The sequence below is a fragment of the Scatophagus argus genome, chromosome 12 (genome assembly GCF_020382885.2).
Source record: "Scatophagus argus isolate fScaArg1 chromosome 12, fScaArg1.pri, whole genome shotgun sequence".
NCBI lineage: Eukaryota > Metazoa > Chordata > Actinopteri > Scatophagidae > Scatophagus > Scatophagus argus.
Genome location: NC_058504.1, coordinates 20,224,364 through 20,238,988, shown reverse-complemented (window position 1 = coordinate 20,238,988; position 14,625 = coordinate 20,224,364). Strand labels below are relative to the sequence as shown.

General features: G+C 40.8%; 1 protein-coding gene across 3 annotated transcripts; it reads left to right on the top strand.

The window, feature by feature from the left end:
- The first annotated feature begins 1,772 nt into the window (after window positions 1–1,772).
- On the top strand, window positions 1,773–14,555 carry snx25 (sorting nexin 25). 3 transcript variants are annotated; one of them, XM_046406540.1, is made up of 22 exons: window positions 1,773–1,979; window positions 2,254–2,968; window positions 3,710–3,794; window positions 5,726–5,942; window positions 6,682–6,854; window positions 7,218–7,404; window positions 7,807–7,877; window positions 8,626–8,816; window positions 8,999–9,130; window positions 9,475–9,624; window positions 9,788–9,913; window positions 10,049–10,213; window positions 10,459–10,590; window positions 10,699–10,839; window positions 11,372–11,485; window positions 11,884–11,961; window positions 12,154–12,237; window positions 12,353–12,470; window positions 12,672–12,738; window positions 13,174–13,355; window positions 13,458–13,558; window positions 13,673–14,555. In XM_046406540.1, the coding sequence occupies exons 2-22, from the start codon at window positions 2,624–2,626 to the stop codon at window positions 13,736–13,738; spliced, it is 2,925 nt and encodes a 974-aa protein (XP_046262496.1). In that variant the 5' UTR covers window positions 1,773–1,979; window positions 2,254–2,623; the 3' UTR covers window positions 13,739–14,555. The 3 variants fall into 3 exon arrangements, with proteins under 3 accessions (XP_046262496.1, XP_046262497.1, XP_046262498.1); XM_046406541.1 differs by having other exon boundaries at window positions 1,773–1,983; XM_046406542.1 differs by lacking the exons at window positions 1,773–1,979; window positions 2,254–2,968; window positions 3,710–3,794 and adding an exon at window positions 4,332–4,635.
- The last annotated feature ends 70 nt before the right edge of the window (window positions 14,556–14,625 follow it).

Here is a 14,625-nt window from a genome sequence, read left to right as displayed (position 1 = left end):
TGGGTTGTTCAAAATTGACCTTCAGTGGCATTTAGCTGCTCGCAACACAGATGTAAAACAGCACAATACTGCTCATCGACAAAATTACTAGCCTACTCAAGATTTTAATGACATTCAGAGGGAATGTTAGCTGGATAAGTGGCAACGACCAAATAGGGAAATCAGAGAACTGGCAAGGGGAGAACAGAAGAGAAGGATGAGAGAAAGAGACAAGACAGATGGCAGATCACAGACAAAAGGAGAGAGATTTGAGGATGTTGAGCGACAAATGATGAAGCACTGTTGACGTCCTCTCCTCTAATCAAATGCATCTGTTTGTGGAGGAATATGGTTCCTCGTTCGTTTGTGTCGTCACTGTAATTAAGTCACTGCTCCTAGACATTAAATAGTCCAGTGCATAACCCCAAATAAAATGAAGTTAATCACACAGGATCTAACATGCTGCTTACTGAGTTCTTAACGTGCTGGCAGGCTGATTTTGTTACACCTGGACAAAGCCAGGTTACCAATCTGCAATATCTGTTTTATATCCTGTTTAGTTATTTATTTTTGTTTGTTTCCAACCCATAACTTCAATGTTTTACTCCAACTGCTCTTCTCATTTCCAGCAACAGTAGATGCACACTCAGTCATTCATTACATATATATACTAAAGATATTTTTCTCTTCATTCTACCTTTCACCGGGTGCCACTCAGCCCATCTTAACATATGGAGAGGATCCGCAACTCCCTGAAGAAGAAACTTCAAAACTGACCCTACTGACAACCCATGTTCCTAGATCACACGTAAGCAGATTAAGACTTCTTGGCCTGACTATTTGTGGAAGAAATGGCTTGGCTAATATGTTTTACTTGGTGTAAAATCATATTATCAATTTAAAACCTAAAGCATAAATGCCATCCTGTAATCCTCTCAGATTCTATGTGGATAGTTCACACACCTACCCATCTGGAACCTGATAATAAACTTGCTTCCTGTGCTATCAGATTGCATCTGGGTGGAGAATTTTAGCAAGCATTCTATAGATTATATATGGACAAGATGAACCAAAGATTCAATCACCCACATTTCTGAAGTGGTCTTAAATGAAACTGTAACAATATAGTGAAATCTTTAAAGACTTAGCTTAAGCCTTTATAGCATGATATTTGCAAGAGGAATTGTGAAACCTAATGCCTGTTTTAGTGATATGGATGTTGAAAGGGGAAGTAGGCTGTCTGTTTTGGTGGAGAAAGGGGAAATCTAATGTGAGGTCTCAGATATAAGCAGAAACATTGAACTAAAGGTGATGAATGGAGCCACAATGATATATGACAAAAGGAGCAGAGAAGTTGAGTGCTGGAAGTTTGCCCAAATTCTATGAAGATTAAAATATTTTGCCTATGTATGACAGACAAATAGCATAAACATGCTATTTCATGATTGAAAATAAAGAATGGCACGTTATTTCAAGGTATCTATCTATCTATCTATCTATCTATCTATCTATCTATCTATGCGTGATAAATTATATATGTGGTCTCATATAATCATTATTTTATATATATAATATATATATAATATATATTATATATATATATATTTAGTGAATCAAGGCACGATCCTTTATCTTGTTGTATGTTTGATTGCTATCAATAGCTGCCCAGTTGGTCGGTATTACTCACAATTCACAACAACGTTCAAACAAAACCCCACGTGCATCCGGACCGTGTTGGTTACTAAAACAAGCGCACCGGCAGTGGTTAACACGAGCGATGATTGGCTGAAAACCTTTCACGTTAAGAGATTGTCAGTCAGCTGGAGCTCAAGGAAAATAACAGTTGCTTGTTTTTATCTCTCTGGGATTTAGGACCTGACATATTTTGTCGTTGCGTTTATAATACTTTTAATTCGCCATTGCAAATCTTCACATGTACATTTTTATACAGAGAAGAAAACGAGAATGTAGTGTTGTTACTGCACACCTTTTTTTAAACGGTAGGTAAGTAAGCTAACATTAGCTGATGTTGAATTGGTTGCTTAGCAAGCAAGCTTGTTAGCAAGCTGTCGTTATTGTGGTCGGGTTAGTAGACAAACCATGCGGAAGTACAAAATTATTTCCTGGCTTTTACTTGTATATGTCATGTATTATTTGTTTTAAAAACGCACGTAACAGTAACTTACATGGCCTACCTACTTAGTTTCCTGCTAGCTCAGTTAGTTAGCAGCAGTCACTAAGCTAACGTTACCCTTCCACCTATTTGTCTCCAAGGTGACGGTGGATGTCGCTACATCCATCTCATCACCCCGGGTCTCTCTCCGTCTACTTTACGGACGACCTGTCGCCCATTCCAAGACAACCCCGGTTCCCTGCTCCATTGCATCGTGTTGTGGATGACTAAGCCGACGGGGCTCCGTGCCTGTGGCCGCCGGGCTGGCCGATACTAGGTTTCTGGAAAACATAGCGGTGTGGGTCGGTGTGGAGATGTCAGAGCGGGAATGCCTCGTCTTGAAGACAGTGTAGTCGAGGGTATACAGCAGTGTACACAGTATACCTACCTCTCTGACTTGGCATATAGACTAGAAGACCAACTGTTCAGCCTAGCTAGTAGTGACACATATATGGATGGTGGGGTCGCAGTATGCCCACCCCCTCAACTACCATTACACCACTGGCTGGAGGGAGTAGCAGTAACGGAGGAGAAGAGGGGCCCATGTCTGCCACCTCCACCTCTTCTGTCGGCTCCTCTTTCCGGTTCGTCCCGGCTTTCTGCCTGGGCGTGGTGGCAGCAGTAGTATTTCAGCTGGCCTGGGGAGGACCGACTCTCACCTCTTTCTTCTTGAAGTTGTTCATCTATGTGTCATTCGCCTTACTGTGTTTCCTGGCGGGGAGCTTTGTTCTGCTAGTCAGGAAGAGCCCTCTAAAAGTCAGCTGCTTTGACAGGAGGCAGTCGGCTGTGCGGCTCGAGTTCTTCGATAAGCTCATGGTAAGATGCCAGTATCGTCTGATACACTCAGTCGTTGCACACATGTTATACAGTCTTGTATATGAATACATTAACAGCAAACAAAGAATTATTTAAATAAGCTGCTGTAATTCAATGATAAATAGAAAAACTGCTAAATTCTAGTGGCGACTCTGTCACATCCAACTTCAAGCTGATTGGAGTAGACATAAAACCCAAATTTGAAAAGAAACTGAGCTTACTGTTTGATATTTTTAATTTTTGCCTCCCTAACTGTCCTGAGCTGTCTTTTGCTTTCCCGTCTGTTATTTCTCTGCCCTCCCCATCTTTCTTCCTTCTCTCATCTTCTCTCCCCGCCCCCAGATCCTCACTGTGTTGATCTTTAATACATGAGGCAGAGACATACTGCTGGATTTAGACACACCTAAACACACAGACAACCATGCACATGCACATAGGATGAGCCAGTGTGCCCTTGCGACCTGCCTGTGGTTTGCCATAACACTACCCAGCAGCTTCCTCTCAACAGTGTTTGTTTGCTGCTGTAACTGATGACTTATTGATGTTGACATTGGAGGAAGATTGTTACAAGCATTTGTCTGGCCAACATGTTGCATGAGCCATGACAAATTTGGGTTGCCTTTTTTTTTGACTTATTAGACACACAGCTCTCAGTCTTCTTTTCCTTCTCCTCCTGTTGTTGTCCAGTATTTCCTGTTTTTATGTGAAGAGGTGTGATCTGATATCCTGGTTGTTTTTCAGGCCCGTTTTTTGGTGCCAGTTCAGGAATCGAGTCAGAGCAGGAGGGTGGTGGTGTCACACAATGTGGACAAAGCTTTGAAGGAAGGTAATGGATCGGCTTTGCCTGAGAGATTTTCGAAAGTGTTTTATGACCCTCTTACCTCCACATTAACACAAACAGATTTGGAAATGTTGTTCGATACTATTTGGTAAGCAGTACAGATTAAAAAAGTTTCAGATTAGTTGTGGGCATTGAAGGATTAAAACAATAAAAAGACTTGCATCTTTTCCACTGGGGATGGACAGGCATATGTTTTCTTTATCACCAAGGGGTTTTTTGTAATTTTTGTTTTTTGCAGAGCAAGAAAGAAGAATGAAATAAGTGCACCAGAAGTCAGGATTCTGAAAACAGTTCATCAGATTTGCCTTAAAAAATATCATGATTATTGCAAGGTTTCTTTATTGCCCCACATCATATATGCCTCTTGCATCAGATTGGGATGTGAAGGATGTAAATATTACTTTAAACAGTATAGTTAGGCCATCATAGATCATTAGATCATAATTAGGTTTCCAAAACCTTTGTACCGAGTTTAGAGAGTAATATTTTCTTCACTTTAAAAATCCAAGTGGAGTGTATATTTCAGTGAGTGTCTTGACTGGTTTATATCATTAAAAAAACACTTCATGAAATGTTTCTGACACTACTGGAAAATCTTGAAACTTCTGTTTTTGAGAAAACTGCTGACTGATGGAGCTCTGTTTCTGTCAGTCAACATGACCTCTCAGTGATCCCTCCCACTCATAGTGGATTTCAGCAGTAGAACGTCCTGGTAATAATGTCCCTTAAGCAAACAAACACAAGCATGCACACACACACAGAAACACGGTCAGTGGAACAGTATGTCCGGCTGCCAAGTAACAGATGGCTTCAGGATTACACCAAGGTTGTGTATTTTCCCCTGCTCCTTTGTGTGTTTTGAAAAGATCTTTTGGTCGTACGGCAGTGCAAGTTTATGATGACATTATGAGGTCTGCAGTCAAGACCTGCTGTGTCAGTTATTTTAATGATCAGTGTTTCTGTATCGGTTTTGTGTTGGCGCTCAATTCTTGGATTTAAATCAAGCAAGCAAGTTCAAGGCATTAGCTTCAAAGGGGATTGATTTATCACCAGCACAGAGAGAGGCCTAGTTATATTGCTGATCTGTTAACTCCACATGAGCCAAAGCAGCTCTGAATTAATAACATAAGTATGCAGTTATAATAGTATTAATATTAATTAAAATTTCAAAGTCCAATTTCCTCTTATATTCATAAACAGTGTCTGTTTAGAATACCTTAGCATTTGCTTATAATAGTCCAGTTGCAACCTTGAAATTCTGCTGCATGTGCATTACATTTATGTTAAAGCTCCTATTAGTAAAAGATGGCTCATAAGTGATCTGTTTGCAACTGTGGAAAACTACATTAACTTGTTGAGGAATACTGAGATCCATCCATCCATTCATTTTCTATACCGCTTATCCGTCAGGGTCGCGGGGGGGCTGGAACCTATCCCAGCTGACTACGGGCGAGAGGCGGGGTTCACCCTGGACTGGTCGCCAGTCAATCGCAGGGTCAACACACTGAGACAGACAACCACACACTCTCACACTCACACCTAGGGGCAATTTAGAGTAGCCAATTAACCTAATGTGCATGTTTTTGGTATTGTGGGAGGAAGCCCGAGAACCCGGAGAAAACCCACGCAGGCACAGGGAGAACATGCAAACTCCACATAGAAGGGCCCAGACCGGGATTCGAACCTGGAACCCTCTTGCTATGAGGCGACAGTGCTAACCACTGCACCACCGTGCCGCCCATACTGAGATCTTGCTCATGAATTTCAAGCTTACCACTGAGAGTACTCAAGAGATATAACCTGAAGCTGTATATTGTAACAGTCTTTAGTTTCTATGGACAACCTTACCACATTTTAGACCGTTTGTAATTTTACATTGCAAATAACATTTAATTTCTCTCTTTTCCTTTCCCCAGTGTTTGACTATGCCTACAGAGACTACATCCTGTCCTGGTACATCCCTTTGAGTCGTGATGAGGGCCAGTTGTACTCCATGCTGTCAGAGGACTGGTGGCAGGTGATTGGGCAATTGAGATCCAGACTTGCTGACATTGACCTTGTCAACGTGGTGTGTTATGACACCATCCGAACCCTGCACACACACTTCACTGACCTCAAGGCTGCATCTGCAAGGTACACAAACACACTAGCACACACACGTCCAGGTGTAAATAATTCAAGTTGTATTATCTTAGTTGATATCTCACCATGTTCATAACACATATATAAGCGAAAGTAGAATAATGTAAGAGAAAGCCTCTGTTTTGTTCTTAATGTGTTAATAACGTGTTCTTCATTTCTGAGAACATCTTTCATTCCTCAGTGTTCTGACTCTCTGTTGTTTAACAGAAAATATGTTTCAGCTTTGATTTATCAATACAAATATTTTTCCTTCCCACCAGTGTCCATACCCTGCAGCATTATTTTATGTATGCAGATAGGCTGAAATTCCAGCAGTCCGGTATAGCGTGAATAAAATTAAAATCCTGCACACTCACTTCCTTCGTCTCCAGGCAGCATCTGCCAGGTGCACTTACAGACAGAGGGATGATTCACACATCATCTGGTTTCATTACCCTGGCAAGTCAGATGAGACTTGATCACACTAGTGAGATGTGTGGCCTCCCTCATCTTCAATAGTTAAGGAGCAATGTAGCAGCAGTGTGTCTTGTTCAGTTAAATTTTAGAAGCAAAGATGGTGAGATGCGACACAGTTGAAATATGAATAACAATGGCTGCATCATTGAAGTTCACATATATCATTTAATATCATCTGACATCTAGCTCTGCCAGAATAGCAATTTAAATTTGCTCTGTCTCTTTCTGTTTACATCTCAGTCTTAATCGGTGTTTCTTTCATGTGTGCATCCAGACCAGAGGAGTGTGCTCGGCCGTTTCCTCTCCATCCCTGTTTGGTCAGCCCGGACTCAGAGCTAGCCTTCCTCCGCTGTGTAGCCAGAATACTGCTGCTATGTCTGCTGCCACAAAAGGACGCCAAGTCACACACACTACGCTGCTGTCTCACTGAGGTCATCACTACCAAAGGTACTGTGTGTATGCGAGTGTGCATGTGAAGGTAATGATAAACACAAACTCAAAAGTCAGACATCCTTTGCTCTTGCCTCGCTGTAGTCATCAGAGCGCTGGAGCAATGATCTGAAAGAGCTGTGAAGGGAGTGGGAGCGTTAGTGGCTTTGCGGTACTGTGGGGGTGGGTTCATCTTACTTCAGTGGCATACAGATCCCTCTGTACTGTACCTATCCAATTTAGCTTTAAAGTTAGCAGCATTTCATAGAAATGGTCAGGGATTCAGAAACAGAATCAACACTATTTCTCCATTGAGATATATATATATGTATATATATATAGCTTTATATGTTTGTGTTGGTATGTGTCTGTGTGTTCCAGTGTTGAAGCCTTTGGTAGAAGTGCTGAGCGACCCAGACTCTATAAACAGGATGCTGTTGTCTCAGCTGGAGCAAAGGGAGCAGCAAGCTGAGCAGCAGAAAAAAGCCTACACCTACGCTGCCTCCTATGAAGACTTCATCAAACTAATATCAACTTCTGCAGATGTCGATTTCCTCAAACAACTCAGGCATGACCCTAACAGTGCACACGAACATGTACAACCGGCACCTGTGTTGTCAAACCGAGACTGTCCTGTACACATTCTTCCTTTATGAGCTATATTTTATATATGGACAAATGTTTTAAATGAACGGTGTTAACCAACAGTCTGCTTGCTGCCATGTGGTTGCCATGGGAACAGAACAGATCTAAATGCAGGGTGGTCATTCTATATTGTCTCTGTTATTCTGAAAAATAATGGCTCAACACAGACTTGTTGCTGTAATATTTGATCAATTCTGTGAACACAGGCTCCTGTTTACTTCAGTAGGACTCAGTTTATTCATCCTAAAACAGACCATTTTGCATTTTATTGATTGAGTCCGACAACGGATTGATTGAAATTGATCAGGTCTGTCTCTCTTAATAGGTATCAGATAGTGGTCGAGATTATTCATGCCACCACCATCAGCAGCCTGCCCCAGCTCAAGAAGCAGAAAGGTACAGAAACCCTACAGTTAACCATGTGACAGAAAGGCAAAACCAAAACAAAATGTGGTAACAGCTATCTGATCTTCCGTTGATACATCATGTAGGGAAGCATTCATTATAGTGACTGCGACAATTGTACAATTCTCCACTTATCTTGTTGCTGCAGCAATTCTGATGGTCCCTTGTAGATAGAGAGCTGTTTTTTTTGGGGGGGGGGGGGTCTAATGTGACTTTTAGCCATGTTAGTCACTTTCAAGGGGGGCTTTAGGCACCAGATTTTTCCCACATGTCAAAGTAGGTTAAATACTGAGAAGTGACCTTAGAGTTAAAGTGATATGTAACATGACCAAAACTCTTGTTGTGCTTGTTTCTCTGTGAGGCTGCACTTGGAACATGAACAATCAAAGTCACAGAAAAATTCAAGGGACTAATCCTCTTGGTGCCACAAATGTCTATGCAAAATTTCATGGCAACAGTGCTAACAAGAGGGTGAAAATCAGTAGTTCTACAAAGATACATTAACAAAGCCAAGTTTTGCTCATGCTTTTTGTTTAGAAATGATACTTTTCCATTACAGTGTTACTTTTTTTCTTATGGTGGGATTAGCAGCTGGTTATTCTTTTTGTTGGTCTTTATTTTTCCTTTTTGCGGTGAACTGAATTTGACACCAAAAACAGAAAGGTGATTTACAAACAAACTCAAATTTCCAAAGTTGGCACACATGTTATTTTCAAACACTTGTTTCACTCTCTCTTAGAGCGAAAAGGTAAGGAGTCAGCAGCCATGAAAGCAGACCTGCTCAGGGCCAGAGACATGAAACGATATATCAATCAGTTGACCGTTGCAAAGAAACAATGTGAGAAACGGATCCGACTACTCGGTGGGCCAAACTATGAAAATAATGAGGAAGGAGGGGCTGATGACAGCGACGAGCCTCAAAGTCAGAAGGTAAGTTTTATGAAGCTCGCTGTGCTCTTTGACTGAAAAGAAGCAACATGTAGAAAGTTTTGTGTTTCTTGTAAGCAGCGTTGCCTTAGCACGACTTTGCTTGAAGGTTTGTTCTTTGGATTAGAACACGTGCCACTCGGCTGATGTTTTGTCGTTCTCTCTCTTTTCTTCCTCACATCCAGATCCTTCAGTTTGATGACATCCTGTGTAATCCAGGTTACAGGGACCATTTTCGAGTTTACATGGAGAGAGTTGATAAGAGAGCTCTGATAAGCTTCTGGGAACTGGTGGAAATGTTGAAAACTGCCAATAAGGTGACTTGCACACACATTCCAGAGCTCTTTGCCCAAAACTGCTAATGATATATGGCAATGGAACAGTGATGTGGTAATGAATGATGTTGTTTTCTTCCAGCTGAATTGGTGTGCCATCCCAGTACTGCCTCTGGGTGTTGTTTTCACACACATATTGCTGTTGTTATTGATTTTCATCACAGTGCACATTGTGTCAGCTGCTGTCATTTGCACTTGCAGTATGAAATGCCCTGTGGATATTTTTGTACTGTGATATGAGTGTATAGTAAAGCACAATAATTTGTTATTCTTATTGTTTATTCCTTGTATAAAGTTATTTGTTACTGTGTGTGTGCGTGCAACAGAATGAAGTGCCCCAAATTGTAGGGGAAATCTACCAGAAGTTCTTTGTGGAGAGCAGAGAAATTCCAGTGGAAAAGTTTCTTCTTAAGGAGATCCAACAGAGCCTTGTGGGGAACAGAGGAACACAAGTCTTTGTAAGACTGCAGGAACAGGTAACTGCTGCTTCCGCTGCTAACTAATTGCTGCCATGTCGTAGAAAAGGGACTCTGAGCTTTCCTCAGAGGTGCAAGTAACAATGGTGAGCTTATGTTCTGCAGTGTCAAAATGTTGTACAATGACAGTAAAGCATTTCTGTTGCTCTCATACATCCTCTAGGTGGCTGAGACAATGAGAGAGCGTTATTACCCCTCCTTCCTGGTATCTGACCTCTACGAAAGGCTGATCAGACGAGACGAGCAGCAAAGCCACTCACAGTGTAGCACTGAGGAAAAGGAGGAAGGGGTGAGACATGCACAATGTTGTAAAAATTAATCATCTTTTAAGACAGTGAAATGTATTATTCATAAGTGTGTATACCTCTGCTATTGCACGTACGAGTAAACATATGTATATATATATATTTTTGTTGTTCTGTAGTGTCAGGGTCTAGAGGCTGGGGAGGAGGTGTGTGATGAAGGCAGTAAAGGAATCAATGAGCAGGCCAGCTATGCTGCGACGAAACTCCGCCAACTGTACGACAAACTGGAGTACAAGCGACAGGCCCTGGGCTCCATCCAGAATGCACCGAAACCAGATAAAAAAGTAACAAATCAAATCAGAAATCACTCCAAAAGATCACTCTTATTGTCACTCTGCATCTCAAGATGAGGTGGTAAAGAGGGACAAAAATGTGTTTTTGAATCTGAAAATCCACAACAGTTATGACTTGCTTTAAAAACATCTTTGAACTCGTGGCTACGTTACATAGCTACTCATCTTAATGTCAGTCCTTTATTTAACTATGATTTGTGTGTTAGTTAGAATCTGTCTTTCGTATATGTTTGTAGATTGTGAGCAAACTGAAGGAAGAGATAGGAGCCATGGAAAGAGAACACAGTGAACTCCAGCAACATATCACCAGGACTGACTGGTGGTGTGAAAACCTGGGGCACTGGAGGGCTACTATTACCACTGCTGAGGTAATATTTCATTGTGTTTTGTAGGCCACATTTTTTATTCTTGCAGTGGACGATTCTTCTGATGCTGCAGAAACAGTATGCAGTCATTTAGATGTTTGTGTATTCCAGGCTACAGAGGAAGGTGGCGAGACTGTAGCTTGTTACAGTGTGTGTGTTAGCCTGGCAGAAGGAGAGGAGACGTCCAACAGTCGCTGGAGTGTCCAGAGGAAACTCACTGAATTCCAGATGTTGCACCGAAAACTCACAGAGGTAAAGCAAATCCCCAGGTTTGTCATTTGGACATGTTTCTTTCTGGATATCAGCTAGCGGTTATCACTGCTTGCGGTTATACTGAATTACCACCAGCAGAGAAATGTCAAATTGTTGCCTTGCTGTTTTAATGCTTCACCCAACATACACATCAAATTGTATGTCTCTGCAGCATTGGGGAAGAAACTCAATATACAGCAGTGCAGTGGAAAGAATGGTCACAGTCTATTGATTTGATTATGGATTTATTGCAGATTAGACACCATACAAAGGAGAGACTGGAGTCTGTTTGTACAATTTCCAGTCCCCCTCTGTGAGTTCAGTGAATCAGCATAATTGTTTTAGATTAAATCTTATGACTTTGAGATCTGAAGAGGTCCCTGAAGTGCTGAAGTCAGTAAATATTCTATGTAATTATTCAGTATATGATAATATATTTTGTAGATTGAAGGAAACAGTATGGGAATGTAATAGAAAATACTATAGTTAATGGGGTTTATCACAGTTAAATCTCTTTGTTTGTCTCTCTCAGTGTTTCCCGTCATTGAAGAAACTCCAGTTACCGTCTATCAGTAAACTTCCCTTCAAGTCCATCGACCAAAAATTCTTAGACAAGAGCAAAACTCAGCTCAATGCCTTTCTCCAGGTAAACATGCAAACATTATACACTGTAAAGTCATATCACCACTGACTAACATCACTGCTAAATTTACAAGAGGATGACATGCTAAGTGTCTTCCCTCCTGTCCGCCATAATAGTTAGACTTAAATGTGCTACCCTTTATATTTGCAAGTACACCCTTTTTTATGTGAACATAAAGAAGTACACTGCAGCAGATAGGAGTGAATAAATGTTGGAAATAGTTGGATCTGCTAAAATTAATGAAAACATTTTTGAAATTGCTAAAATGGTGGGGAAAATTAGGTCTGACTAAAGGTGAACCACTGCAATACTCAGCTCTGTGCTCACACAGCTTCTCTCTAGTTTATTGTACCAACTAAATAGTGTTGGTGACTTGTGTATGTGTCTTTGCTGGTTTGTAGCGCCTGCTGACAGATGAGCGATTGTGCCAGTCAGAGGCCCTCTATGCGTTCCTTAGCCCGTCCCCAGAGCACCTCAAGGTAACTCATTTTTCATACTTGAATTTCAAAGAGAATGCTACTAATTAGTTACTGTCATGTGTCATACAAACTTGATTTATATAGAAAAACTTCTACCTCAAAACTAGTTTAAAAATACATATTTAATGGAAACTGACTTATGAACGCAGTCATTACTCTGCATGGTGATGATATATTGTTCGATGTCTGAAGGTGATGTCAATCCAGAAGAAATCATCTTTCTCTCTGGCCTCCTTCCTGGAGAGGCTACCTGGTGATTTCTTCTCCCATACTGAGGTACACATTCGTTCACGGCTGGTGAAACAGCAGTAAATTGTGGACTGTCTCAGCACTCTAGTTAACTTACATCCTCATTTCGATTGTGTGTGCTGTGTGTAAATGCTGTTCATAGGAGGAAGCTGACGATGACAGTGACCTATCAGACTACGGTGATGAGACTGATGGGAGGAGAGACGCCCTGGCTGAACCCTGTTTCATGCTCATAGGAGAGATCTTTGAACTCAGGGGAAGTGAGTGTTACATTGTTGACTTTTGTACTTTTCTATAGACCTATATGAAGAAAATATTTGTCATTGAGGGAACGCTTTTGTTGCCTTTGTTTTAAGTGGTTAACTAGGTCCTGTCTTTGTGGGTACCAAATGACAAATTCTGACTGTGTCTGCCTGAATTTATTTCATCGTTTTTCTGCTCTCTCTGTCTGTCTTTCTCAGTGTTTAAGTGGGTAAGGAAGACTCTAATTGCACTAGTCCAGGTGACATTTGGACGAACCATCAACAAGTAAGTTCTAGCAAGTTGGCATTTAACTAAATATGCCTTCAGGGACTGTCAGACACTCAAAAAAAATCTTTAAAAGTTTAGCAAAGAACTAATATACAGTTTCTTAAAAATCATCAGTTCTAATGCAACCTATGCAACAATACGAGTGACAGGGCCTGGGCTTTATCAACAACTAGTTTGTTGTAGAAGTGACTTTGTTTCATTTGTTCAAGGGGTCTATGCTACCAGATTTGAGCAATAAGCTAACAAGAGACTTCAGATTTGTTGTTGCGGTAATACAAGTTTAAAAAGCAGCCTCCTATTATTGTTTTATAGACAGATGTGAGACTGGATCTCCAGTGATTATATTGGTATATTTTATTAATCTGTTGTGTACTGCTAGATAGAGGTGAGTTCAGCTATGAAACTAATGTTCTCCACTTTGCTTTATTTCAGACAGATCCGAGACACTGTAAACTGGATCTTCTCTGAACAGATGTTGGTGTGTTACATCAGCGTGTTCAGGGACACCTTCTGGCCCAATGGGAATTTGGCACCACATGTAAAGGTCCGAACTGACAGCGAACGCAGTGAAACTAAGGAACGGGCTCGGCAGAAACTACTTGACAACATTCCAGGTAGCAACTGAAACGCAGACATAACCTGCGGATATTATGAATACCTGACGCGTGGTTGGACTGACTTTTCACCACTGTGTTTCAATTTGATTTTTCTATCAGATGCACTAGCAAATCTAGTTGGCCAGCAGAATGCCCGGTATGGAATCATCAAGATCTTCAATGTCCTGCAGGAGGCTAATGCCAACAAACATCTTCTCTATGTAAGAATAATACATGTTGTGTCAAACAATATCTTTGCCATAAAAACAGATTTAATGAGATAATATGTAACTACTGCTGCAGGCATAATTATTTTGTCTCATTGTCCTCATTAGGTGTTGATTGAAATGTTACTCAAGGAAGTATGCCCTGAACTCAGCGCGGAGGTGGACAACATCTGAAAACACACACATATCACTTAACACACACAGAGTCTTTGGATCTTTTAGGCCTCTCTGTAGCTGACCAATCATAAACTGCCAAGCCAGACAAGGAGATGGCCATCTTGTTAAACCTCAGAGAGAAAGGAACTGTTTTGGTCAGAACTGAGACTCATGCTGATTCTTTGGATAGAACTTTGCTGTGAAATGATGAAAAGCTGGCCTGACAACAGATTGAAAGGAGCTGATGTTTGACTTTGTTGTGGTACAGATCCAAACTTGTCAGTCCGAACAGGGAGAAACCACAGAGGCTGACTTCTTCTTATTTAGGCAGCCATCTAAATTAGACTGGTCACATTTGTGACCCACATCTGCCATTTTCTTTTATTAAATAGCACTGGAACATCAGGTCTGTACCACATCAAACTGAGATTAAAGATTTATTTTTTTCCCTGTGAAATCATGGCAGTCTATAGGTTATGAGGCAGGGTAACAATTGATGAAAGTAAACAACTTAATTGTTTGGTTATCAATTTCAAGAGCTGATAATCAAAAGACCTTGATTAAATGCAACAAACAGAGATTGCAGTTCAGATTTGTCTCTAAAGGCAACAAGTATTTGTCATTGACCACGGACCTCTGAACATTCCTCCTACACACAACCTGAGCAACAACACTTGTGTTCTGTGATTCTTGTTAAGGCTTATAACTGTGCAATATAATGTCATGTAAAAGTCATTGTGATGATTTATTTATGATTATTATAATTGATAGATTTTATTTTTACCAAAAATTGTTTAGAGCGTTTATATAAGCAATAAATTGCAAAGAAAAAGTGGATGTGGCATTTTGAATTTCTTAAAATGTTCTCTGAAGTTCTACTAAAACTAAATGTGATCTGTGAATAT

Excerpts from the sequence above, each read along its gene's own strand:
- snx25 (XM_046406540.1), top strand. The coding sequence starts at position 2,624 with ATGCCCACCCCCTCAACTACCATTACACCACTGGCTGGAGGGAGTAGC. Across the intron at positions 2,969-3,709 it reads AGTTCTTCGATAAGCTCATG|GCCCGTTTTTTGGTGCCAGT; the intron begins GTAAGATGCCAG and ends GTTGTTTTTCAG. Across the intron at positions 10,840-11,371 it reads TGCACCGAAAACTCACAGAG|TGTTTCCCGTCATTGAAGAA; the intron begins GTAAAGCAAATC and ends TGTCTCTCTCAG.